Raw genomic sequence first — 25,782 nt, forward strand, 5'->3', positions numbered from 1 at the left:
TCATACCCCTCTTCTCATTTGTTTTAGCTAGAGAAATAAGGCCCAAATTCATTACCAGGCATCTTTCTAACGGATAGAAGGGTTGGCCATCAAGAATCTAAATACAGTCATCTCAGTGAGGGCCCTTCAGCTTACACTCTGGGTTGGTTCCCTGGACTGCTTTCTGTTCAGTGGCATATTTCTGAGTCCTTCTTTCTTGGATGACAAGAATAACGGCCTTCTCTGAAACCTGGTTTCCAGACCTACTCTAGAGCCCGAAAGACCTCATTGCTACGCCTGGAAGACTTTGCCGGACACCTAGGCATAGAAATGTTCTTTTTTTTTTTTTTTTTTTTTTGACAGGCAGAGTGGACAGTGAGAGAGAGAGACAGAGAGAAAGGTCTTCCTTTGCCGTTGGTTCACCCTCCAATGGCCGCCGTGGCCGGCGCGCTGCGGCCGGTGCACCACGCTGATCCGATGGCAGGAGCCAGGAGCCAGGTGCTTTTCCTGGTCTCCCATGGGGTGCAGGGCCCAAGCACCTGGGCCATCCTCCACTGCACTCCCGGGCCACAGCAGAGGGCTGGCCTGGAAGAGGGACAACCGGGACAGAATCCGGCGCCCCGACCGGGACTAGAACCCGGTGTGCCGGCGCCGCTAGGCGGAGGATTAGCCTAGTGAGCCGCGGCGCCGGCCAGAAATGTTCTTTCTTTTCTGGTCCTCTAACGAGAAGTATCCGTCTTTCATTTACCTAAAGAGTAATTAGTTGAATATAAATCTGAGAGAGCCTGATCATATCAGAAGCTAAGGATCTCTAATCTGCTATTAAGAAATTTGACTTTGGGGGCTGGCGTTGTGGCATGGCGGGTAAAGCCACTACCTGTAATGCCCAGCATCCCATGTGGGTGCTGGTTTGAGTCCTGCTGCTCCACTTCTGATCGAGCTTCCTGGTAATGTGCCTGGAGAAGCAGTGGAGGATGACCCAAGTGCTTGGGTACCTGCACCCATATGAGAGACCCAGAAGAAGCTCCTGGCTTTGATCTGGACCAGCCCTGGCCATTGTGGCCATTTGGGAAGTGAACTAGTAGATGGAAGATCTTTCTGTCTCTCTTGTTCTCCCTATCGCTCCCTTTTTCTCTGTAACTGTGCCTTTCAAATAAAAATAAATCTTACTAAAAAAACTTAAAAAAAAAAAAAGGAATTTGACTTTGAAAAGACAGTATAGCTATAGAATCTGGAATAAACAGAAATTATCTTGTTAGTTGAAAACAATTTGTAGTTGTTTGAAAAAACATTAATTATGTATCTTTTTGCTACTATTGTTCTATGATTCAGAACAAATTATTTCTCAGTGCCTCAGGTTTTTTTAATCTATAAACTAAAGAGCCAAAATTAACTACTGTTTTTGTTGTTTTAACTTATTGGACAGTGTTTCCTGAAAGCAAAACACTTTTTAGGGAAGAACATTTTCTGTGTTTTGAGTTACATTCCCTTCTCAAAATGTTCAAAGAGATAAAAATTTCTGTTCTACCATATTTGACAGAAAGCAGCTTTATTTAGACTTACACTTGGCTCAGGCTATCCTGAAGCCACTGGCTGGCAAATACTTTTAATAGCAGAATTTCTCTTTTAAAAGAAGTCTTATAAAAACCTCAGTTTCTATGGCAAATGGAAATTCAAGCTTAATCTAAGCCTATTCTGAATCTGTTATAAGTTCAGGGCAATAACATTTACTTGCAAAAGTCAATGTAGAAGAATAAGTTTGTTTTAAAGAATAGCCAGCTTATTTCCAGGCATTGCTTTGGTTGTCCAGTATGAAGAAAATCCTGACTGACAGAGAAGAGGCTGAAATGGGAATAGTTACTTTAACTATGAGAACAATGTAATTGGAATCCCAGGAGACTGTTCAGTTAAATTGCTTTAGTTTGAGAGGGTAGGAAACTTTTTTTCTAAGTTGAATCTCAAACATTGTCAGCCAACTATTAGCATTCTTGATCATAATTGGAAAAGTCAGGCAAGACCTAAATCTTATTTTACATAGTTCAACACTATCACAGTTGACATGATATTTCTGAATAAATACTGTCATGGGGATGACAAATGAGTCCTAAGTTTAACATTTAATTGAGCCAGGTGATATTCTGAAGAATTAAAATACTTTTAAATTTTGAATTTCAAGCAAAGCATTTGTGCAACACCCCTCCCCTAGTTGCTCCACAGAATCCTATTCTTTGAACATAATGATTCTTCAGGGAGTGTTGCCAATACGTTTTAACCCTTAATATTCAGGATAAATGCTGTTTGCCAAGAGAAAACAAATGGAGACATAATTTTTCTCCTTATTTATCACATGCTAAGCACTGTTTGAAGTACTTTAATTATTAATAATTCTGTGCATAAGGACTTACAGATGATGAGATTCAGGCAGCTGGAGGTTAAATAATTTGACTACATTCAAAACTAGAGTCTGGTTTGAGTTCATGTTCTCAATTACTGTGCTGTACCATCTTTCACAGTAAGGATCATGAATCTGTGTGTGTGTGCACCTACACACACTTGTCCTTGTGTGAATTATTTTAAATAATCAATAGTCTAATTGTTGATGCCTTCTCATACTCTGTAATCCATATTTATGAAACTACCAAATATTGAAGATGAAAATAGTTTCATAGTAAGAACAGTAACACAAGTCTTTTTTTTTTAATTTATGTATTTGAAAGGCAGAGAGGGAGGGAGAGACAGATCTTCCAGCCATTGGTTCACTCCCTAGGTGGCCGCAATGGAGTTTCATCCGGGTTTCCTATGTGGGTGCAGGGGTCCCAGTACTTGAGCTATCTTCTGCTGCTTTCCCATGCACATTAGCAGGGAACTGGATCTAAAGTGGATCAGCCAGGACTTGAACTAGCACCCATAGGGGCTGGCGGCCTCACCTACTATGCCACAATGCTAACCCCACAGTAGTTTTTTTTTTTTTTTTTTTTTTTTTTTTTTTTTTTTTTTGACAGGCAGAGTGGACAGTGAGAGAGAGAGACAGAGAGAAAGGTCTTCCTTTGCCGTTGGTTCACCCTCCAATGGCCACCGCGGCCGGCGCACCGCGCTGATCCGATGGCAGGAGCCAGGAGCCAGGTGCTTTTCCTGGTCTCCCATGGGGTGCAGGACCCAAGCACCTGGGCCATCCTCCACTGCACTCCCTGGCCACAGCAGAGAGCTGGCCTGGAAGAGGGGCAACCGGGACAGAATCCGGCGCCCCGACCGGGACTAGAACCCGGTGTGCCGGCGCCGCTAGGTGGAGGATTAGCCTAGTGAGCCACGGCGCCGGCCCCACAGTAGTTTTTTGTTTGTTTGGTTGGTTGGGTTTTTTTGACAGGCAGAGTTAGACAGTGAGAGACAGAAAGGTCTCCCTTTTTCCATTGGTTCACCCTCCAAATGGCCGCTGTGCTGTGCCGATCCGAAGCCAGGAGCCAGGTGCTTCCCCTGGTCTCCCATGCAGGTGCAGGGCCCAAGAACCTGGGCCGTCCTTCACTGCCCTGCTGGGCCACAGCAGAGAGCTGGACTGGAAGAGGGGCAACCGGGACTAGAACCTGGGGTGCCGGTGCCGCAGGCAGAGGATTAGCCTAGTGAGCCGCAGCGCCAGCCAAGTAGTTATTAACATAAAAATTCCTAACAGATTGGTTTCAAATAAATTTCTACTTATAAACTATGAATATAGGTTAAGTTTAGAACAAGATATTGCTGTAGCTATTAAAGATAGTCATCTTAGTTTGAGTGGTACAGTGGCATACTTTAATTATCAAGTCTATCCTTAAAATATATGTACTTGCCCAAATATAAATACCTGAGTTTAAATGGCCATAAATTTGTTATAGTTCAAATATTATTTAAGAATAAATTAAATATTAACAGAGGCATCCATAAATTCAAAATGTGTGACCTTTTGTATAAGCAATGAAATGAATTTACTCTTAAAAAAGTTGAAAACAGGGGCTGGCACCGTGGCTCACTTGGTTAATCCTCTGCCTGCGGCACTGGCCTCCCATATGGGCGCCGGTTCTAGTCCCGGTTGCTCTTCTTCCAGTCCAGCTCTCTGCTGTGGCCAGGGAAGGCAGTGGAAGGATGGCCCAAGTGTTTGGGCCCCTGCACCCACATGGGAGACCAGGAAGAAGCACCTGGCTCCTGGCTTCGGATCGCCATAGCTCTGGCCGTAGTGGCCATTTGGGGGGTGAACCAACGGAAAAAGGAAGACCTTTCTCTCTGTCTCTCTCTCACTGTCTGACTCTATCTGACAAAAATAATAGTTTTTTAAAAAAAATGGAAAATATATAAAGAGGTTTCCAAACGAATAAAAAGTACAAGATTTTGTGCTTAATAAAAAATATTGTGCTCAGATATTTAAAATAGTTTACATATACTTTAAGTTCAGACTAAAAGGTTGTTTTAAATTAGTGTAATACATTGATTTATAATTAAACTGATCTACCAGACATTTAAGTCATTCATATACCATACTTATTTTAGGTAATTTACCCTTTTCTGCTTAAATTAACAGAGGATCTTTGTTCATAAATAGTAAACATCTATAGGCCATTGTTTGATGCCATACATTCTCTCTCCTATTTCACTATACAATTATATCCCAGATGATTGTTGACTGTAGAGCTGTGTGTCCCGAGTCTGCTTCTCCCTGGGCCACCTCTGTACCAGTCTCAATTTCCAGAGGCCTCTGTTTCTTGTAGTATGGCTTCCAGGTACTTGATGATGGTGGTGATGATGAGGACATGCACTGTAAAGTGCCTCCCCTGTGGTCGGTGCTCGGAGAAGGCCAGTTTCTTTCCTTCATAACCAGGTGATACCTTAGTTGTTTAAAAACAGTGTTAGGTATAAATATACCGTGATTTTACTTTATCTATTCTAAGACCCACATTTTAGCATCTCTAAAACTGCATCTTACACTCAGTGGTGACTCGTGAAACAGATGGCAGCTGTGAGATAGTTGTCATTGCCTTCAAGTGCCATTTGTTTTCTTTTTCAGGAATACAGAGTAATACAGGATCTATACTTGTGTCATTTAATTGTTAGCATATCTTTTTTTTTTTTTTTTTTTTTTTTTTTTTTTTTTTTTTTACAGGCAGAGTGGACAGTGAGAGAGAGAGAGACAGAGAGAAAGGTCTTCCTTTGCCGTTGGTTCACCCTCCAATGGCCGCCGCGGCCGGCGCGCTGCGGCCGGCGCACCGCGCTGATCCGATGGCAGGAGCCAGGAGCCAGGTGCTTATCCTGGTCTCCCATGGGGTGCAGGGCCCAAGCACTTGGGCCATCCTCCACTGCACTCCCTGGCCACAGTAGAGAGCTGGCCTGGAAGAGGGGCAACCGGGACAGAATCCGGCGCCCCGACCGGGACTAGAACCCGGTGTGCCGGCGCCGCTAGGCGGAGGATTAGCCTAGTGAGCCGCGGCGCCGGCCAACATATCTTCTTTCAAAAATAATTTGAAAGAGCAAGAGAGAGACAAAGAGATCTCCCATCCGTGGGTCACTCTCCAAATGGCTTCATCAGCCACGGCTGGGCCAGGCTGCAGGCATGAGCCAGTAACTCAGTCTGGGTTCCTCGGGTGAGCGGCAGAAACCTGAGTACTTGAGACATCTCTGCTGCCTCCCAGGTGTGAACGGGCAGGAAACTGCAGTTGGCAGTGGAGTCAGGACTCAGACCCAGGCCCTCTGATGTGTGATGTGGGCGTCCCAATCAGTGCCTTCACCACTATGCAGAACACCCAGCACTTTATTTTTTAATGGTGTATAAATTTGCAGTGTATCTTACAATTGATGACACTTTCAACTCAATGAAATGCCAGAGTAGCCTTTTTGTCTTGAGCATAACACTATTTCTTATTTATCATTTCATTTGTTCTTCTCACAGACTTTATGCAGTTGGTGGTCGTGATGGAAGTTCTTGTCTCAAATCAGTAGAATGTTTTGATCCTCATACTAATAAATGGACACTGTGTGCACAAATGTCAAAACGGAGAGGTGGCGTAGGAGTAACGACTTGGAATGGACTGCTGTATGCCATTGGAGGACATGATGCTCCTGCATCCAACTTGACTTCCAGGCTCTCAGACTGTGTGGAGAGGTAACTTCTGGTGACAGAAAACTAGGAACAAATGAACGTTTAAGTCTCTGATAGTTCAGACAATGAATAACGTCCACCACACGCAAGACACTCATCTAGAAGTGCTGTACACCTTGGATCTCTGCTCTGACCTTCCCTCATCTCTCCCAACTGCCTACTCATATTCTCCTCTCATCATATTACTGCCTACTTAAGCTTTACCTTAGAATGGATGGCATCATTTATTAATTAAATCATATGTCAAGCATTTATTGTGTACCTCTTATGTATTGGACACTGCACCTAGTAAGAAAAGGAGCTTAATTAATCTTAGAGCTAAATAAAAAGTGAAAAGGATAGGGACATTCCTGATACAAAATGAGGTAATATATAATAATAAAGTAGAATACCAGTTATTAAGCTTAAAAGCTTAAACAAATCATCCAAAGTGACTTTACAAAGCTCAGAGTATGAGGCTGGGTAGAGAGCCTATCAGCAGTGAAAGATTGGAATGAGAGGTCAAGGTCCTATCTACTACAGTCAGTTGAGTTCGGGGAATAGGGAGAATCGAGTGGATTTTTGAGGCAGAATCAAGAGACGCTTGTATGTGCACCCCAATGCAGGAAGGAGGGGCTAGAGATGGGGCAGATCATGTCCAGTCTTGAAGCCTCATTAAGGATTTTTTATTTTTTTAATGTTTCCAAAAACATAAAACTAGCTTTTTTAGTTTATTTTTCTTAATTCACTTTCTGAATCCTGTATTATACAGAAATCATTTTTCCTATTTTCTAATTTATGTTTGTCTCAAGGTTTAAAACATTCTTTTAGTTTCAAATGCTATTTATTTTTGATTGACATTTAATTGTATATATGTATTTATAGGATACAAGGTGTTGTTTCTATGCATTAGACCTTGTCTAATGATCAAATTAGAGTAATTAGTATATCCACAACCTCAAATATTTATCATTTCTTTGTGGTGAGGACGTTAAAAATCCTCTCCTGGCTGTTTTGAAAAATATATTGCTATTAACTGTAGTCTCTCTACTAAGCAGTGGAACACCAGAATTTGTTCCCCAAATCTGACATTTTACCCATCTACTGATCTCTCCCGAGTTCCCTCACCATCAACCCTCTTTCTATACCCACTGGTAACCAGCATTCTACCCTCAACTTGAATGTAATCAACTTTCTTAGAGTTCACTAATGAAGGAGATCGTGTGGTATTTGTCTTTCTGTGCCTGGGTTATCTCAACCTAACGTAATGTCCTCTGGGTTCATCCACACTGTCACAAATGACAGGATTTCAACCTTTTATAAGGTTGAATAGTATTCATTAAGTATGTATGCCAAATTTTATTTATCCATCCATTGGTTGATGACACATGGGTTGATTCTGTGTCTTTTTTTTTTTTTGGACAGGCAGAGTGGACAGTGAGAGAGAGAGGGAGAAAGGTCTTCCTTTTTTCCGTTGGTTCACCCCTCAATGGCCACTGCGGCCAGCACACTGCACTGATCCGAAGCCAGGTGCTTCCATGGTCTTCCATGCTTCCTGGTCTCCCATGAGGGTGCAGGGCCCAAGCACTTGGGCCATCCTCCACTACACTCCCGAGCCACAGCAGAGAGCTGGACAGAGGAGCAAGCAGGGACAGAATCCGGCGCCCCGACCGGGACTAGAACCCGGGGTGCTGGCACCGCAGGCAGAGGATTAGCCTATTGAGCCATGGCGCCGGCCTGATTCTGTGTCTTAATTAGTATGAATAGTGCAGCAATAAACACAGGCGAGTATTTGCTTTTTGGCCACAAATGGAATGCACATATTTCTTCAGAAACAAATTGAGAAAACTGACATGCCAAAAAAATTTTTTTGAATAGCCCCATATACCTTTAAAAATTAATTTCATGCTTTCATCTTCCCCAAAAATAATGAAAAATCTAAACAGTTTTACTAGTGAATTCTACTAGACATTTAAAGCAGAAACAACAGCCCAGTAATATATTCTTCCTGAAAACAGAGAAAGATCACCTTCCACGTCATTTTAAGAGACCAGCATATAAGAAAAAAATTATACAACTGTAATCCTAATACAGGTGGAAAAAACCCTTCACTAAATATGTAGCAAATCAAAACCAGAGGAAAGTAAAACTAAATAGGAAGAATTCATTTTTCTTGTCGTTCTCTTGTGTAATCTGCTTTGCTGTTGAGATTTGTACTTCTGTGTGTTTTCCTGTTGTTGGTTACCTTTGTTTCAGTTCTCATTTAGGACTCTCTTAAGCGTTTCTTGTAGGGCCAGTCTGGTGGTAAGGAATGCCTTCAGTTTTTGCTTGTCAGGGAAAGTTCTGATTTATCTTTCATTTCTGGGTTGACAGCGTTTTACTTTGACGATTTTGAATATTTCATCCCATTCTCTCCTGGCCTACAAGGTTTCAGCTGATCAATCTGCCAGTTTCTAGTGGGAGGGGGAATTCCCTTATACAGGACCTGACACTTCTTGCTGTTTTTATAACTGTCTTCTGTTTTTGACCGTAATATACCTCAGAGGATTTGGTTGGGGTCCTTTTGAGCTTCCTGGAGTTGAATGTCCACATCTCCCCAAATTTGCAAAATTTTCAGCATAATTCTCTCATAGAATAAAGCAGTTATTTGCATGCTTAATGGTGTCCCAAAAGTCTTGAATCTCCCTTCATTCTTTTCAACTTTTTAAATCTGGGTTATTTCAAAAGACTTTCTTTCTTTTGCATACCCAATAGGCTATCAACTATTGTTTTTAAAATTTCATTTGAGTTCTTTAGCACCAAGATTTCTAATTAGTTCTTTTTTTATGATCTGTATCTCTTTGCTGAATTTCTCATTCATATCATGAATTTTCCTCCCAATGTCATTGAATTGTCTGTATTAAACTATTTCATTAAGTTTCTTAAAATTATTCTTTGGAATTCTTTGTTAGCAATTTGCTGATTTCCACTTCCTTGTGGGCTTTTGCTAGAGTTACCGTGTTCTGGTGGCGCCACCACCTTAACTTGTTTTTTCATGCTTCTCATGCCTCTCGGTTTTTGTGCATCTGGTGGGTCAGTTAATTCTACTAATTTTATACAGTGGCTTTTGTAGCAAAAGACTTTCTGCTGGTGATGTGTCCTAGGATGGTGGTTGGACGTGCTGTGCTGGCTTTGGCTTCAGGTAGGTGCATTAGGGTAGTGTCCATATAGCTTCTTCAGCATCACAGCACTGGGGATATCTGCAGGTGTCTTAGTGACTTAGGCTCCAGGGGTTGTGGAACCGCACCACCAGTCGGGGTGCAAGTTCACTGGCAGCCCTGTGAATGGTGCCTCGCTGCAGGTGTGGGGCTCCCCTAGTGTCTTCTGATTGTATGTGTGTGGGGCCACCCCTTTAGGCCCAGGTAGATGCAGCACAATGTGCGTCGTAGCAAGGCAGGTTGCTTGTCAGTATCTGAAGGCCATTCAGGTCACATCACAGTGCTTCCAGGGTCCAGCCTGCCCACAAGGCTCTGCCAAGCTGCTTCCTGGGGCCAAGGGCAAGACCAAGTATGTGCTTCTCCCCTTCTCTCAGGACAGGCTGCTCAGCAGCTTCTTAGAGCCATAGGAGGATGGGCACGGCCACCCAATTGCTTCCCAGGGAACTCAACAGGTGAGCCACTCGGTACAGCTGCTCAAGTGCTTCCTGGGCTCGTGCGTGTGTAGGCAGGTCTGCCCATCTACTTCCCTGGGCTTTGAGGGCCAAGCCGCTCAGGGCTGGGGGGCTGGTTGCTGTATGGAGCCAAAAGTACACGGGTAGGGTCACCCCGCTCCTTCTGGGGCAGCAGGAGAGCGGGGCCACCCGACTGTTTCGGGGTGGGGGGCTCTGCAGGCCAAGCTGCAGTCTGTGTGCTGCCCAGGATCTTCCCAGAGCCAGAGGAGGGTTGCTCAGGGCCTCCTGGCTGTGACCATAGAGCTGCTAGCAGCAGCTGCTTCCCAGCACTCAGTAGGCACTGTCTCACGATGGCTGTGCACGGGAGGGTGCAGCCAGAGCTGCGCTTTCTCCCAGGCAGTGGGGTAGTGTGGTACCCAGCAGTGCCCTAATCTAAGCTCGGGGCCCATAAGGGTCCACGGCTTCTCCAGTAGTGAATGTCTCAGGTGTCTGCACTGTGAGTGGGGACTGCCTGGTGCCTCCTGCTTCCCCTGTTTCCCCAAGTAAAGTACCTCTTGGTTCAGGGTTAATCTTGAAAGAGAGCAGACCCTCTTCCAGGCCAGCTCTCTGCTGTGGCCCGGGAGTGCAGTGGAGGATGGCCCAAGTGCTTGGGCCCTGCACCCCATGGGAGACCAGGAGAAGCACCTGGCTCCTGCCATCGGATCAGCGTGGTGCGCCGGCCACAGCGCCGGCCGCGGAGGCCATTGGAGGGTGAACCAATGGCAAAAGGAAGACCTTTCTCTCTGTCTCTCTGTCTCTCTCTCACTGTCCACTCTGCCTGTCAAAAAAAAAAAAAAAAAAAGAGAGAGAGCAGAAGGTATGTCTATAGTTCCCTTCCTTTCTGAGGCCATCATGGCTCTCCTGGCTCTGCAGTGTCTCATCCTATGCTTACCTTCGTGCCCCATTCCTGGGGGCAGGGGCCATGGGGCTGCGTCCAGCACTGGATTCCAGTGGTGGCCTGCTACAAAGCCTGGTGTCTCTCCATGCTGTGCTGCATGGAGTTGAGCAAGGAGATTTGTCCCTCTCTTTCTTCAGGGCCTCCTTGATATGTCCTTTCTTACTGTGGTACTGAAACCAAGCACTGTGGCCTTGCACCTGGCTTCCACAATTCTTGTGAAGGCAGATTGGTGCGTGAACAATTAGTTGTTAAAGCTGGCATGTCCACACCCTGTGGGGAGAGGATTGGGGGAGGGTTACTCAGCCACCATCTTCAGACTGTTGTAGGACTCTGAATCTGAAAGAGGAATGGAAGTTAATGGCCACTCATAAGAGTAGAGATCATCAGATTTTTAAAATATTGGTGTGATATATTTAATAAATGATACAAAGTAAAATCAAGGTTTGTCAGTGGTAACGAGGACTTTCTGTAAAATATGCAAACTTAGTAGTTTTTTGAGAAAGCAGGAATATTATACCTGCATGTCACCTGTATTGGGGAAAACACAGTTCAGACTATGCTTATTAGTTGTTACAATTCACAAAAGGAATACATAAATCTTTATATGCTTTAAGTCAGAAATTATGGGCTCTGTGTAGCATTGCTACAGAGACCCGGCACTGACGGCGAGACAGCAGGAGCCGCACAGGTCATGTTACCATGGTGACTCTGCTCAGGTCTAGTTGAGACACTTCACCCCAGGAACAAAAAGGCCCAACAGTGGCCAGCGACAGTGACTGATGCTGTGTGCCCTCTTAGACACAGCTTCAGGTACTGATTTCTCCACTTCCAGTAGGCAATCTACTGAAATTTTCAGTATTTATGTTAACTCCTTTTAAATGATAACCATTACGGCCGGTGCCGCGGCTCACTAGGCTAATCCTCCGCCTGCAGCGCCGGCACCCCGGGTTCTAGTCCTGGTCGGGGCGCCGGATTCTGTCCCAGTTGCCCCTCTTCCAGGCCAGCTCTCTGCTGTGGCCAGGGAGTGCAGTGGAGGATGGCCCAAGTGCTTGGGCCCTGCACCCGCATGGGAGACCAGGAGAAGCAACTGGCTCCTGGCTTTGGATCAGCGTGGTGCGCCAGCCGCAGCGGCCATTGAGGGGTGAACGAATGGAAAAGGAAGACCTTTCTCTCTGTCTCTCACTGTCCACTCTGCCTGCCAAAAAAAAAAAAAAAAAAAAAAAAAAGATAACCATTGCTAAATGAATCTCTAATCCTGTACGTTTTTACGAAAAATACTGATATTTTCTCTGAAGTTTGGACAAACATTTTATTTCCATAGCAGATAGTAAGAGGCCAGACCTGGAAAGTGACTTTTTTTACATTAATTATCAAGACAACAATGTCAGTTGTAAACTTTTCTTTCAGATATGATCCCAAAACTGACATGTGGACTGCGGTGGCCTCCATGAGCATCAGCAGAGACGCGGTGGGGGTCTGCCTACTTGGTGACAAGCTGTACGCTGTCGGCGGCTATGATGGACAGACTTACCTTAATACAGTAGAGGCTTACGACCCCCAGACAAATGAGTGGACCCAGGTACGGCATTTCACTTCTCATCATCGCACTTGCTGTCTGTTAAAACAGTTCTTTCGATGAAACAAATCCTGTCGCTTTTGTGTAGTATTGAGTGTATATCATAAATAAGCCAGTCACTTCCTAATCAAATGTGAGAAAACAAGAGGCAGTGTTAATTTTATAACATAATTAAAATCTGAAGTTAGCTTTGAATTGTAGGTTACTAGTCAGAAAACTCCATTGATCTGCCAACATTTGGTGATGAAATGGTCTAGTATTGACAGAGCTTACAGGATCACAGGAGGGCTACAGCAAAGATGGGAGACTGAGGAATATGATAAAAACAATCATCAGAAAATTTTGAACTTGGCCATACATGAGCAATTAGTATTTGAATACTCCAGCCACTGGCATTTTGTAGATGATTAAATTTCTGGTCATAACCCAATCAATATGGAAGCCCCAAATTATATTAGCAAGTAAGAAAGCTGACCTGGCAAAGCTGATCAGAAACCATTTGAACCTGTCTATTTATGGGAGGACCTACTAGTTCTGAGAATGATCTTTTGAGATCTTCACTTCTGTTGTCAAAAAGAACAGAATCAGGACTTCAGTACTTGTAACACCCAATCCAATATCTGGTACATAAAAGACATTCAATAAATGTTTTACTAAGCCAAGTTTTATATATATATATATATATATATATATATATATATATATATATATATGAGGAGCAATAAAATTATTGTGAAGAAAACAATTTGTGAGAATTCCCACTGTCATGGAATTTAACTTGAGTAGATAAGATCTGTGTGTGCCTACAACATAAGCGGTTGGTATTAAGTGTCCCTTGGGATAGGCAGTGAGTAGTAAAGGAAATCAAAGAGAAAAAGCAAAGTAGTTGTTGGGAGGGCTTTAGTGAGAAATAACTAGGACTCAAATTAAACCTTAGTGAATTGATCCAATGTAAAACCACAGTGAGTGAAAACAGTTTTCATTGTCCTGACAAATGGACAAGGGGACATTTCTATAGCATTGCAGTGAGGTCACAAAGTCTTCACCACCACCTGCCGCACTACCCTTGCCCCAGAGTAGACGATGACTGTGCTGATGTTGTAAATCCTCTACGCTGGCTGCCATGACAGTGTCAGCTGTCACAGTGTAGAGACACAGTATCTTGGGTGTTTTGAGAAAAGCTACTAATTACAAACTGACATTTCGATGTAAATGATTTAGAGGTTACTTCTACAGTACTGTGAATAGACAGGGTTTAAATCTAGGTTATTTGCTTGTTCAGGGAGATGTAATAGTGATCAAAACAGATGATTCAGATGAAGTCTGGTCTTTCTTAAAATCGACTTGTTGGAGGTAGGGGGGAAAGGGGCAACACTCTAATTAGGATGTCATTTTGATAGTGTGGATTTGACAAAAACCACTTTATTCCATACCCTTTCAGATACAGTAGAAAGCAAACTTTCTTAGTGCTTTTCAATTAGTACCTCCCCACTAAACAAACACCACCCGTGCTAACATTTTAACCCTATTGGGTCAAATTCTCTTCAAAAACCATCTTGTCCACACATCTGTTTCCCTATAAATTTTCTCAAGTGTCTAGGTTCCTTAAACAATAACAAAAAATTCTTACCCATTGTATTCTTTCCCCTAGCAACACCCTCCTCCCAGCCCCAGACCAGTGTCCTGGAGCTCACTCACCAGGTTTGTTTCCACTCGTAGGGAGCTCAGTGGATGCTATTTATTATTTACTCACTGAACTAACAAGTGGTGGGTTGAGTTTGGAGTTCTCAGCCGTGCACATCAAAGGCAGCCAGCAGAAGTGCAGTCACTGGGTCCTGTGGACTCGGCAGAGCCCCCGGCACGCAGTGTGCTCTCTGCGCAGTCTCCGAGGTGGCACAGCTGTCAGAGAACCGCAGATGCCACCGGATGTCTCCTCCACATTGGTCACCACATTGCTTTTAGTGTTCAGCATTTCTTCATTGTACATCATTTTGGCCAAAATATGAAGACTAATTCCTGAGGTATTAAAAAAACACACATTAAAGAAAAGTGTGCTGTACATCATGCAATACACCCAAACCATTCCGTCCTGAAACTGTGACGTCAGGTGGGGGCCAGCAACTCTGCCGACCAGAGCAGGCCGCTGGCTGCAGCCTCCACCAGCTGGTGCACTGACATCTTCACCTGCAGTCTGACGCCTGACTCTTTCCTTCTCTTTCAGGTTGCTCCCCTGTGCCTAGGAAGAGCTGGGGCTTGCGTTGTGACCGTAAAATTATAATCCACTGCTCTGTTTTCTAAATGAGGACAGCCTATGCCTCTGTCCTGATTAACTTAGTGCCATTTTAGTGCGTGGGCGATGCCACATTCCTGGGCACAAAGTGCCTGCTCTCAAAGTGAGGATGTGAAAACAGAGGAGGGAGGAGTGCATGGACCACGATCAGATATTCCCATTTCTTAGAGAATCAGAAACACAGCCGGTGGATCATGAACAGACGCTCCTGACAGAAAGTATGAGGACAACTGCACTGCTCCCAAACCTAACCCATGCTGCCTGGGAGCACACTTGACTCACACAGCCAGATCTTTTATAACTGTGCCGATGCTCCAGTTAAAACATCTAAAAGATCGCTTTGGAAGTTTACCATCCATGAATTGCAGCAACTGGTTTAACCACAGCCACCATTTTAATGACACACTAAAAATTATACTATTTAGTTTTTTTCCAGAAGCAGTCAGTCACATTATATATGCCTTGATTGCGGGATGTAATTCTAAAATTGACTCAGTCCCATGAATCAAGAAACACGTAAGAGAGGAAACAGCAATGACCGAACAAAAGCTTGACACAGTGCTTAGGGTCCCCTGCATAGTCATTCCTTTACGTACAGTCACCAGGAACTACATGTTATAACATTCTCAAATTGAAAAATGGTGTTTGCATTAAGCTTAAGAAATGCAAAGTTATGTAGAGAAAATAAATGTTATATATCTTTTAATGTTCTTTTGCCTAACTAGTATTTAATTATATGGATTTGTTTCCTTTTATATTATAAAAGATGCATTGATTTTTGTCTTTTGATATTGACAAAATTACTGGGATATTCTGATGTTCTCAAGTCTGTCTTTGCCCTCCCTGCCCTGCTTAGGCTTGGCCATGCTTGGTAATCCATTGTGCTTCCTTGAAATCAAACTGTTTCGGGGCCATGGGCTTACTGAATCTTTCAAAAATATGCTGAAAGTGTTTGTACCCAAAGTTTTGTACATTTGTAAACTCTAATTACTTATGTGAATGTTAATACTCTCAGTGCAAAAATGCACTGAGCAGTAGCATTTTGTGATAAATCCTATAAGGTATGAGTCATTAACTTATATCTTAACATTAAGAATATAAACTAAATTCCCATCTTTTAATGTTGTGGTAATGTGTTATATTTTGTATCAGGGTAGCCTCTATTTTAGTTACTTTCTTTAAAAATTCAAACAAAAAAATTTTAATGACTTGATTTTGAACGCACATGAAATGTTTCTACCTTGGAACCCAAACAAGGTCTTCCAGTCAAGAAGACAAGCCCTGTAGCCATTTCGCTGGTGTGGCCCTAAGAAAATACTGGTAACAGCAATTTTCACAGTTCATGTACTCATATTACAAATATGAATTCAATCATTTTCCTAAGAAGAGGAGATCAGCTGTGAAATATATTTACGGGAAGACGGATAAGGTGAAAGAGTCTAAGGAGGCAGACATGTTACTAGTGGAAACTCAGTGCATCATGGCCTCCTGTGGGGACTGGGACCTGTGAGCATCTCTCAAACACTCACTATCCTCGCCCTGGCTCCGTGCCGCACAGTGGCGCCCAGACTCCTGTAAAAGCCCAGGAACGGATTTCCTTCTCCAAGGACCTTGCTCTCCTTCTGCTCTGATACAGCGCCTCTCCAATGCAATTGTAGGACCCGCTTTTCTGGAATCTCGTCAGCTTTTCTTCCCTATAACACACACCTGAGAGGGGCTTACGTTTTGAAGGTTCGCAGTCCAAGAGCAGGCAGCCCCACTGGTCTGGCATGTGACGAGGGTGGTGGTGTCCGTAGTGAGCTGTGGGCGGGATCAAGAGCACGGTAAGCCGGGAAGCACGTTTGTTCACCTGGCCTCTCCTGCCGCCATCTTACTTTGATCGTGGGGCTCTACTGCAGCAGCCTCGTACAATCCAGTCACTTCCCAAGAGCCCTAACTTCACACAGCGTAACTGCAGTCAGTTTCTACCCTTTCAGCACCGTTAGCATAGATGTTGGGTTTAAACAGCTACACGAGTTAGGGAGCCATTGTTAAAAAGACCCAGTTAGTTCCAAGTGATGGCATTTGCCAAGACTTTAGTTCCGCTCCTCCTATTAAACCAGAGGGAAACATGGTGCTTCTTTGCATCTGCCGTCCACCATCACTGCCTTGACTTTTACTGTTGGACGGTCCATTGATGTCCAGATGCTCTTTACTTTAACCCCGGTTAATGGCCTCCTTCAGTGCTTATTAGGACTAGGATACATCTTTGCACTCAACCCTCACAACCACCTGATAGGGTGGGTTCTATTAATGTTCACTTTTTTAATAGTTAAGGACTCTGAAGCTCAGAGAGGTGAACGGCAAGATGACATCCGAGTAAGTGGCACAGCACGGATTCCAACGCAGGCAGTCTGAGTCAGGAGTCTGCTCTCTCACCATTCCTACCTCTTGGTGATTTTGTGTGAGGAATCTTATATTTATAAAAAGAAAAAATAAGAGGGTTAATGCTCTTTAATAAAAATTTCTAGTAGTCATGTGCCATCGGAAAATTTTGGTTCCTTAGTATTTGGGGGAAAATTGTGTAAGTCTCTTACAGAGTTTACTACAATTTTGCTTTAGCAGGCTAAATGCAACAAAACATGCCATGCATTTCAAGTTTTATAAGTACTAGATTACATGGTGTCTTGGATAACTAAATTATTCATCAAAAATAAGCATTATTGCCAAGAAATTAGTTAATATAGGTGGACAGATTCTTAGAAAACACAAATTACCAAAACTGACTCAAGAAACAAAAAATGTGAACAGACCTGTAATTAGTAATCAGAAACCTCAGAACAAGGGAAATCTAGGACTAGATGGATTGACTGAACTCTCCCAAACATAGAAAGAATTGACCAAATCCTCAAACACTTCCAGGAAATGGAAAACAGACAACTTAGGAAATCATTCTTCAAGGCCAGCATTACCTTGATACCAAAAGCCAGATAAAGACATCCCCCAAAAACTACAGGCCAATATCCATTATAAATACAATTGTAGAAAATTCAACAAAATACCAGAAGGGAAAATCTAACAGCATATCAAAATAAATTATTTTACACCATGACCAAGTGAGACATCATAGGAATAGAGATGGTTCAACATGCAAAAATCAGGAGAGAGGAAGGAAGGAGAGAAAGGAATATCATTATGTTCTCTGAAATGTATGTACAGATCACATGGAATCTATTAAAATTATAATTTAAAAGCTTTTTAAAAATCACTATAATAAGCCACATCAATAGAATGAAGGAAAAAAAACCAGCATGATCACCTCACTTGGTAAGGAAAAGCATTTGCCAAAATCCAATACCCTTTCATGGTAAACAAAAAGCCCCAGCAAGGTAGGAAGAGAAAGGACCTTCCATAACCTATTAGAAGGCATCCACGAAAATCCACTCTAACAATACAGTCAGAGGGGGAAGAGTCAAAGTTTTTCCCCCTGAGGTCAGAAAAATGCCTGCTTTCCCGACTGCTACTCGACTTGTACTGCAAGTTCTAGCCAGAGCAATGAGGGCAAGGGGAAAAAATGAAAGGGGATCCTAGGGCCGGCAGGTTAATGCCCTGGCCTGAAGCACCCGCATCCCATTCAGGCTGCTCCACTTTACAATCCAGTTCTCTGCTATGAACTGGGAAAGCAGTAAAAAGATGGCCCAAGTGCTTGGGCCCCTGCACCCACGTGGGAGACCCAGAGGAGGCTCCTGGGTTCGGATTGGTGCAGCTCTGGCTGTTGTGGCAAATTGGAGAGTGAACCCTCGGATGGAAGACCTCTCTCTCTCTCTCTCTCTCTCTTTCTCTCTTTGCCTCTCCTAACTCTGACTTTCAAATAAATAAATCTTTGAAAAAAAAAAAGCAAACTATTTGCAGAACACATGAATCTATATACTAAGGAATTCTAAAAAAAAAGTATGTATTTATATATAAATACATAAAAAGATTTATGTATACATATATAAAAAGATTTACATATATGTGTATATATATTCATGCTCTGGCTAGAACTTCTAGTGTGTGTGTGTGTATATATATATATATATATATATGAAAAAAAAAACCCAAAACTCAGGGATGGGTGTCATGATGCAGATGGTTAAGCTTCCCCTTGGGATGCCTGTGTACCATACAGGGCTGCCAGTTCAAGTCCCAGCTACTCCACTTCCAATACAGTTTTCTGCTAATGCATTGGGGAAGACAGCAGATGATAGCTCAGGTACTTGGGTCCTTGCTATCCATCTGGGAGGTCTGGATGGAGTTCTGGGCTCCTGGCTCAGCCCTGGCAGCTTGAAACACTTGGGGAGTGAACCAAATGGAAGATCTTGCTCTCCCTCTTAGCTCTTGCTCTCTATCACTGTGCCTTTCAAATGAATAAAACTTTTTAAGAAGTTCAGCCATATTGCAGAATGCAAAATCAACAACAAAAAGTTTTATTTCTATATGCTATCAGTGAAAAAAAAGTGAGAAGGAAATTAAGAAAATTCCATTTACAGTAACATGGAAAAAAAAACTTAGGAATAAATTAACCCAAGGAGGTATAAGACTTATACACTAAAGAGTACAAAACACTGTTGAAAGAAATTAAAGAAGACCTAAAGAAATGGATGACATCATATGTTCACAGGCTAGAATACTTATGGTTAAGATGACATTACTTCCACAAGTAATTTTACAAATACAATGCAATCTCTATCAACCCAATAGCTTTTGCTGGAGAAATGAGAAAGCTGATTCTTAAACTCATATGGAATTGCAAGGAAACTAAAAGTGCCAAAACAATCTTGAGCAAGAATAAAGTGGGAGGTCTAACATTTTCCAGTTTCAGAATTTACTATAAAACTACTACAATAATCAAGGTATAAAATTAAACATACAGATTGATAAAATAGCATACAGAGTCTAGAAGTAAACTATGGCCAACTGATTTTCAACAAATGGTGCTAAGACAACTGGATATTCACATGCAAAAGAATGGAATTTGACCCTTAATTTATGCCAAACACACAGGTTGAATTCAGAATAGATCAAAGATCTAACTAAGTACTATTATCATAAAACTGAGAATAAATAGGTATATATCTTCATGACCTTAACATTGGCAGTTGTTTCTCAAATATGACACTGAAGCCACAATCAACAAAAGGAAAAACATAAATCAAACCTTGTCAAAAGTAAGCCGGCGCCGCGGCTCACTAGGCTAATCCTCCGCCTAGCGGCGCCGGCACACCGGGTTCTAGTCCCGGTCGGGGCTCCGGATTCTGTCCCGGTTGCCCCTCTTCCAGGCCAGCCCTCTGCTGTGGCCAGGGAGTGCAGTGGAGGATGGCCCAGGTGCTTGGGCCCTGTACCCCATGGGAGACCAGGAAAAGCACCTGGCTCCTGGCTCCTGCCATCGGATCAGCGTGGTGCGCTGGCCGCAGCGCGCCAACCGCGGCGGCCATTGGAGGGTGAACCAACGGCAAAGGAAGACCTTTCTCTCTGTCTCTCTCTCTGTCCACTCTGCCTGTCAAAATAAAAAAAAATAAAAAAATAAAAAAACTTTGTCAAAAGTAAAAGCTCTGGTGCATCAAAAAGATGTGATGAAGAAAATGAAAAAAGGCAACTGTATTAGCTTTTTGTCCCTATAACGAAAGCTCTGAGACAATAATGTAATGAGAGAAAATATTTAACTACAGTTTTGAAGCTTCAAGTCCAAGATTGGGCAGGACCACTGGTCTGGCATCTGATGAGGGTGATGGATAGCAATGGTAGCGCTCATGTGAGGAAGAATCACATGATGAGCCAGCAAACAGGGAGAGGCTGGTCCAAACTCAGGAATTTCCTCCGAGATCAGAAGAGATCGGGCGCGTTCAGGGTGGTATGGCCATAGACCAAACTCAGGAATTTCTAATAACTCTGGAGAATTACCTTCTGAACGAACACCCCTCAATGACCTAAGCATCTCTTGTTTGACCCATCTCCTAAATGTCATAATTGGACAAAGTCTGTACCCTCTTAGCATCATTAACTTCTGACTTTGAGGTTTAAACTGCATGGTTTTGAGAGCGCAATCATACTGAAACTGTAACAGCAAACTATAAAACGAAAATATTTTCAAATCATATATCTCGTAAGGGCCTAGTATCCAGCATACATAAAGGAACTCCTATATTCAACAACAGAAAGTCAACCCTATTTAAAATGGGCAAAGGACTTACATAGCTATTTCTCCAGTGGAGAGATGCAAATGATCAAGAAGCACATGAAAAGATGTTCATTGTCAACAGTTATGCAAATCAACACCACAGTGAGATACCACATCACACCCACTAGAATGAGTATAATTGTTAAAACAAAGTATATGTTGGAACCTTCAATCATTGCTGGTGGGAATGTAAAATGGTGCAGCTGCTATAGAAAACAATTTGGCAATACCTCAGTATTACCATATGGCCAGCAATTCTTCTCCTGGTTATAAACTGACAAGAACTGAAAATAACATGTTCGAAAAAAGCTTGCACATGAATATTCATAGTAGTACTTAGTCACAATAGCCAAAAGCAGAAAGACTCCAAATGTCCATCAGCTCACGAGTGGATAAACAGTTATGGTACAGACATAGGGTGGGAGATATTGAGCCATACAGAGAAATGAAGCACTGATACACGCTGCAGCAAGGATGCGCCTTGAACACCATATGCTGAGTCCGAGAAGCCAGACCCAATCACTGTGTGACTTCATTTATATGAAATGTCCAAATTAGGCAAGTCCACAGACACAGGAAGCACATTCGTGGTTGTCCCAGGCTGAGAGGAAGGGGGAGTCGGAAGGGACTGCCTGAGAAGTATGGAGTTTCCTTTTGGGTGATAAAATGTTCCGGAACCAGCTACTGGTGACGGCTGCACAACATGGTAAAGATACTAAATGTGACTAATGGTAAGTTCTAGGTATATTTTTGCCACAATTTTTAAGAAGTTTTATTAGATACACTACAAGTTGTTATCTAAATGTTCTAACAGGAGTGGGTGTTTAGCCTAATGGTAAGATGACTACATCCCATACTGGAGGACCTGGGTTGGAATCCTAGTTCTAGCTCTTGATTCCAGCTTCCTGCTGGATCAGAGCCTTGGGGGCAATGGTGGTAGATTAAGCAGCTGGGTCCCTGCTACCCATGTGGGAGACCTAGATTGCATTCCCAGCTCCTAGCTGTGGCCCAGCCCAGCCCTGACCATTGGTGGGGATCTGGGGAGTGAACCAGCAAATAGGAGCTTTGTCTGTCTTATCTCTGTGTCTCTACTTCTCAAAAAATGTCAAAACAATAAATGTTCTATATCACTAGGATTAAAATTAGATTGATTTGCATCTCAAAGAAATTTTTCAGTGTAATTTGTAAATAAAAGAATTGTTTAACATCTCACAGAAAGGCTCTTTTGATTTCAATTCTAGTCTTAGAGTAAGAAAGAATGACAAATGCAATGGAGAACTTTGGGAGCAAGCGCTCCTGGAGGCCTGGCACATGACAGGCCTTCCATAATGTTTTCTCCAAGCTGAGACAGATATTTTTTCATAAACTCTGCATAATATTTGGAATTGTTGATAATATTTTAACTGATTCAGAAATATTCAAGAAAATTATATTTATGTGTCTAGATGATTAATTCTCATATTTTTTATGATACTTCATTTTTTAACTGAAGGAAAACAAACAGAATGAAAAATTCAAGCCTCGTTTTGGTATTATCATCCTCCTGGGTCTCAGAAAACATCTACAGAGTGACAAGAATGCACTAACTCCTCCTCAGTCCTCTGTCCTCACTCCTAGGGCCTAAGAAAGCATCACGGGTATTTTGCATCTTCTGGGCCTGAGCAACCCTGACACCTTACCAATCTCTTCAAGAGATGCAGTGTTACCTGGTGCAGGTCCCAGTACCAGGACTACACTCCAGAGCCACCCAATTTCCCCCTTAGCCCTGGGTAATTATTTCCCCTGGGCCAATAAAGGGCAACTGAGACCGCGACACCAGCGAAGGCTGGCAGACAGACGTGACCCGAATCCTTTCCCAGGCTGAAGCTGGTTCCATCCAACCTCGTTTTCTTTGTGGACAAGAAATAAATTGTATTTATCTGAGGTCTATGTAAATCATTTCACAGTAGGTTTGTGCCCTCAAAACCACTAGCAGGTTGGGCAGGGAAATGATGTCCCCATAACCATTGGGTTAGGACTGCAAGAGATGGCATGCTCAAGTTTAGCCACTCACCACAGTGTTTACTGCCTATTTTTAAATATAAATTCTGCTCAAAGAAGGTCTCTTGTCACTGGTGAAGGTAGTAAAAAACATTTTGCTAGAAATTAAGGATGCAACTAAATCTTCAAAAGTATTGCTTTTCTCTGGAGTTGCTCATCCGTGTGCCCCTGTCTGTTCCACATGGCAGATCAGGCAGTGGAAAAAAGACACAGAGGTAGTCAGTGTCATGGGGAGAACACGGTCCTTGCTTAGTGGCGGCTGCAGCAACGAGCTTGGGGAGAAGCTGCCAGTCAGAGAGCCATCTCTGCAGCACCGAGAACAGCGGAGCTGCGAGAGCACCTCAGACAAAGAGCACGCAGGTAGTGGAGTTTGGCGGAAGCTGACCTACTTCTTTGTCTGAGTGTGTGCGAGCCAGTCCGCAGCAAGGCTGCTCAGAAGGACTTCGGACGGAGGTCACCCAGCAGAGTAAGTGGCACGCAGACTGCATGGTATTTGGATAACTAAACAAATTTATTCACCAAAAAAAAAAAAAAAGAAGAAGAAGAAGAAGAAGAAAAAGCACTATTGCCAAGAAAGTTAATATAGGTGGAGAAATTCTTTGAAACATCAAATTACCAAAACTGACTCAGGAATAAGTAAAAAATAAACAAAATTTAAATAAATAATTCTTTAAAAAAAAACTGGGGTGAGAGCAAACCAAAAGAATACATTCCTTACTCCCCATAGAGAAAATGTAAAATAAAGACATAAAGCCTTGGGATGTCCGGGAAGACACGCCGAGCAAGTGCCCTGTGAAGCTACAGGGTTGGTGTGGCTCGGGCGTGAGCCCTGCTTACGACACCAGTATCTCACACTGGAACATCAGCTCAAGGCTCAGTGCTCTGCTTCCCATCCTGCTCCCTGCTAATGTGCCTGGAAAAACAGCAAATTATGGCCCAAGTGCTTGGGTCCCTGCCACCCACTGGGAGACCCAGAAGGAGTTGCCAGACTCCTGATTTCAGCCTGGCCCAGTCCCAGCTACTGCGGCCATTTGGGGAGTGAAGCAGCTGATGTGAAATTTCTGTTCCTCTGCCTTTCAGATAAATTAGCACAGAAGTCAATAATTTTAAAACTCCGATCTCATAAAAGGGCAGAGTAGACTGATTACCAGAGGCTTAGTGGCAGAGTTAGGGGGTAGGGAGGGATAAGACGTTGATTAAATGATATAGGATCTATAATTACAACTAGGAGAAGTTTTTCAAGCTGGACTTCTGGAATAAGCAAAATACATACAGAGAAAGTAGATGAGTGACTGGGGCTAGCGTGTAGGGGGAGATGCCAGCAAGTGAGTGGAGGGAGGAATGGGAATGACTACTACTGGTTATGGAGTTCCTTCTTGGGTGATCAGAAATGTCCCAGAATTGGTTGTGGTGATGGTTATACAAATCTGTGAGCATACTATAAACCACTGGATTGTACACTTTTAATGGGTTACTTCTATGGTTTGTGAGTTAAATCTCATTAAAGCTGGGCTTTTTTAAATCAGTATTGCATTACAGAAAAGAAAGACAAGTAAAAACCACGGTAAACTTGCAGAGCAATAAAATAAGCTGAAAGCCTGAGAAGTGAAGGCTTGAACTCTACATGTGGGGGCCCCCACTGAGTCACCGAGGGTCTTCTCTGTCTTGATTGCCCAGCGTGACGTAGACTTGAAGCCAAGGAGAGATACGGTGATCCGTGTCCTTACCACACCTGTACTACATTCATGCTCTACTTTTAATGCGTAGGAACAGGCTCTGGAATTCTGCCTACTATATACACTAACAGTTATATACATACAGACTTTTTTAAAAATATTTATTTATTTGAAAGGCAGAGTTACAGAGAGAGAGAGAGAAAACTTCCATCTGCTGGTTCATTCCCCAAATGGCCACAACGGCCAGGGCTGAGCTAATCCAAAGCTAAGAGCTCCTTCAGGGTCTCCCACGTGGGTACAGGGGCCCAAGCACTTTCTACTGCTTTCCCAGGCCATGGCAGAGAGCTGGATTGGAAGTGGAGCAACTAGGTCTCTCTGGAACCAGCGCCCATATGGGATGCCAGCACTGCAGGTGGCACCTTTACCTGCTGTACCACAGCACCAGCCCCTACACATAGACTCTTTTTTTTTTTTTTTTTTTTTGACAGGCAGAGTGGACAGTGAGAGAGACAGAGAGAAAGGTCTTCCTTTGCCGTTGGTTCACCCTCCAATGGCCGCCGCGGCCGGCGTGCTGCAGCCGGTGCACTGCGCTAATCCGATGGCAGGAGCCAGGTACTTATCCTGGTCTCCCATGGGGTGCAGGGCCCAAGTACTTGGGCCATCCTCCACTGCACTCCCTGGCCACAGCAGAGAGCTGGCCTGGAAGAGGGGCAACCGGGACAGAATCCTGTGCCCCAACTGGGACTAGAACCCGGTGTGCCGGCGCCGCAAGGTGGAGGATTAGCCTAGTGCCGGCTCACATAGACTTAAGAAAAGCCTTGCTAAGGTGAAAGGACAAAAGGAGGGCATTTGAGAGAGGAAGGCATATTTAATGATGTGGGTGCGGAGGAGGGCTGTGGCTGTCGAGTGGCGTGCACAGCAGAGATGCTGAGGCGTGCAGTAATGAATGGATTCCAGAGGAGGGACCGCTAGTCGGAAGTCATAAATCCATTACTTGAAGTTAAATATAATTGAAGAGAGGCAAAGGCTTCAAAATTCTGGGGAGATGAATGTTTAGGTGAGGAAGATGATTCTGCTGCCAGGATGCCTCAGTCCAGGACCAATCAGGAGACAGAGCCACACAGTGATCTGAACAAGGAAGCTTTAATACAGAGAAATCTCTACCACGACAGAGGACTGGGCTCACAAGGGTTGGCTGGATACCAGGGTCCGGAGTTTGATTTTCCCATGCTTGAGCTACTAAGCGAACCTGTTACTGTGTAACGGATATTGGCAGAGGACTTGTTTGGCAAGAGCAGGATTTTATCAATCAGCACAGAAAGCAACATGAGCCTGCCATGCG

At 43.4% G+C, this 25,782-nt stretch overlaps 1 protein-coding gene and 1 long non-coding RNA gene across 5 annotated transcripts in view; one reads left to right on the forward strand and one right to left on the reverse strand.

Annotated features, from left to right (window-relative positions):
* Positions 1-15,646, forward strand: part of KLHL5 (kelch like family member 5) — a 76,413-nt gene extending 60,767 nt beyond the window's left edge. For all 4 annotated transcript variants that reach the window (XM_051842461.2, XM_051842462.2, XM_051842460.2 and 1 more), the window contains 3 exons: positions 5,885-6,097; positions 12,067-12,238; positions 14,457-15,646. In XM_051842461.2, the coding sequence (XP_051698421.1) occupies positions 5,885-6,097; positions 12,067-12,238; positions 14,457-14,513 (442 nt within the window). In that variant the 3' untranslated portion in view covers positions 14,514-15,646. The remainder of the gene's footprint in view (positions 1-5,884; positions 6,098-12,066; positions 12,239-14,456) is intronic.
* On the reverse strand, positions 15,226-21,927 carry LOC138848437 (uncharacterized). The gene is made up of 2 exons (XR_011386207.1): positions 20,080-21,927; positions 15,226-19,704 (listed from the first exon to the last, which is right to left on the reverse strand). It is a non-coding gene; the product is annotated as an uncharacterized lncRNA (long non-coding RNA).
* Positions 21,928-25,782: the final 3,855 nt, after the last annotated feature.

The sequence above is a fragment of the Oryctolagus cuniculus genome, chromosome 2 (assembly GCF_964237555.1).
Source record: "Oryctolagus cuniculus chromosome 2, mOryCun1.1, whole genome shotgun sequence".
NCBI lineage: Eukaryota > Metazoa > Chordata > Mammalia > Lagomorpha > Leporidae > Oryctolagus > Oryctolagus cuniculus.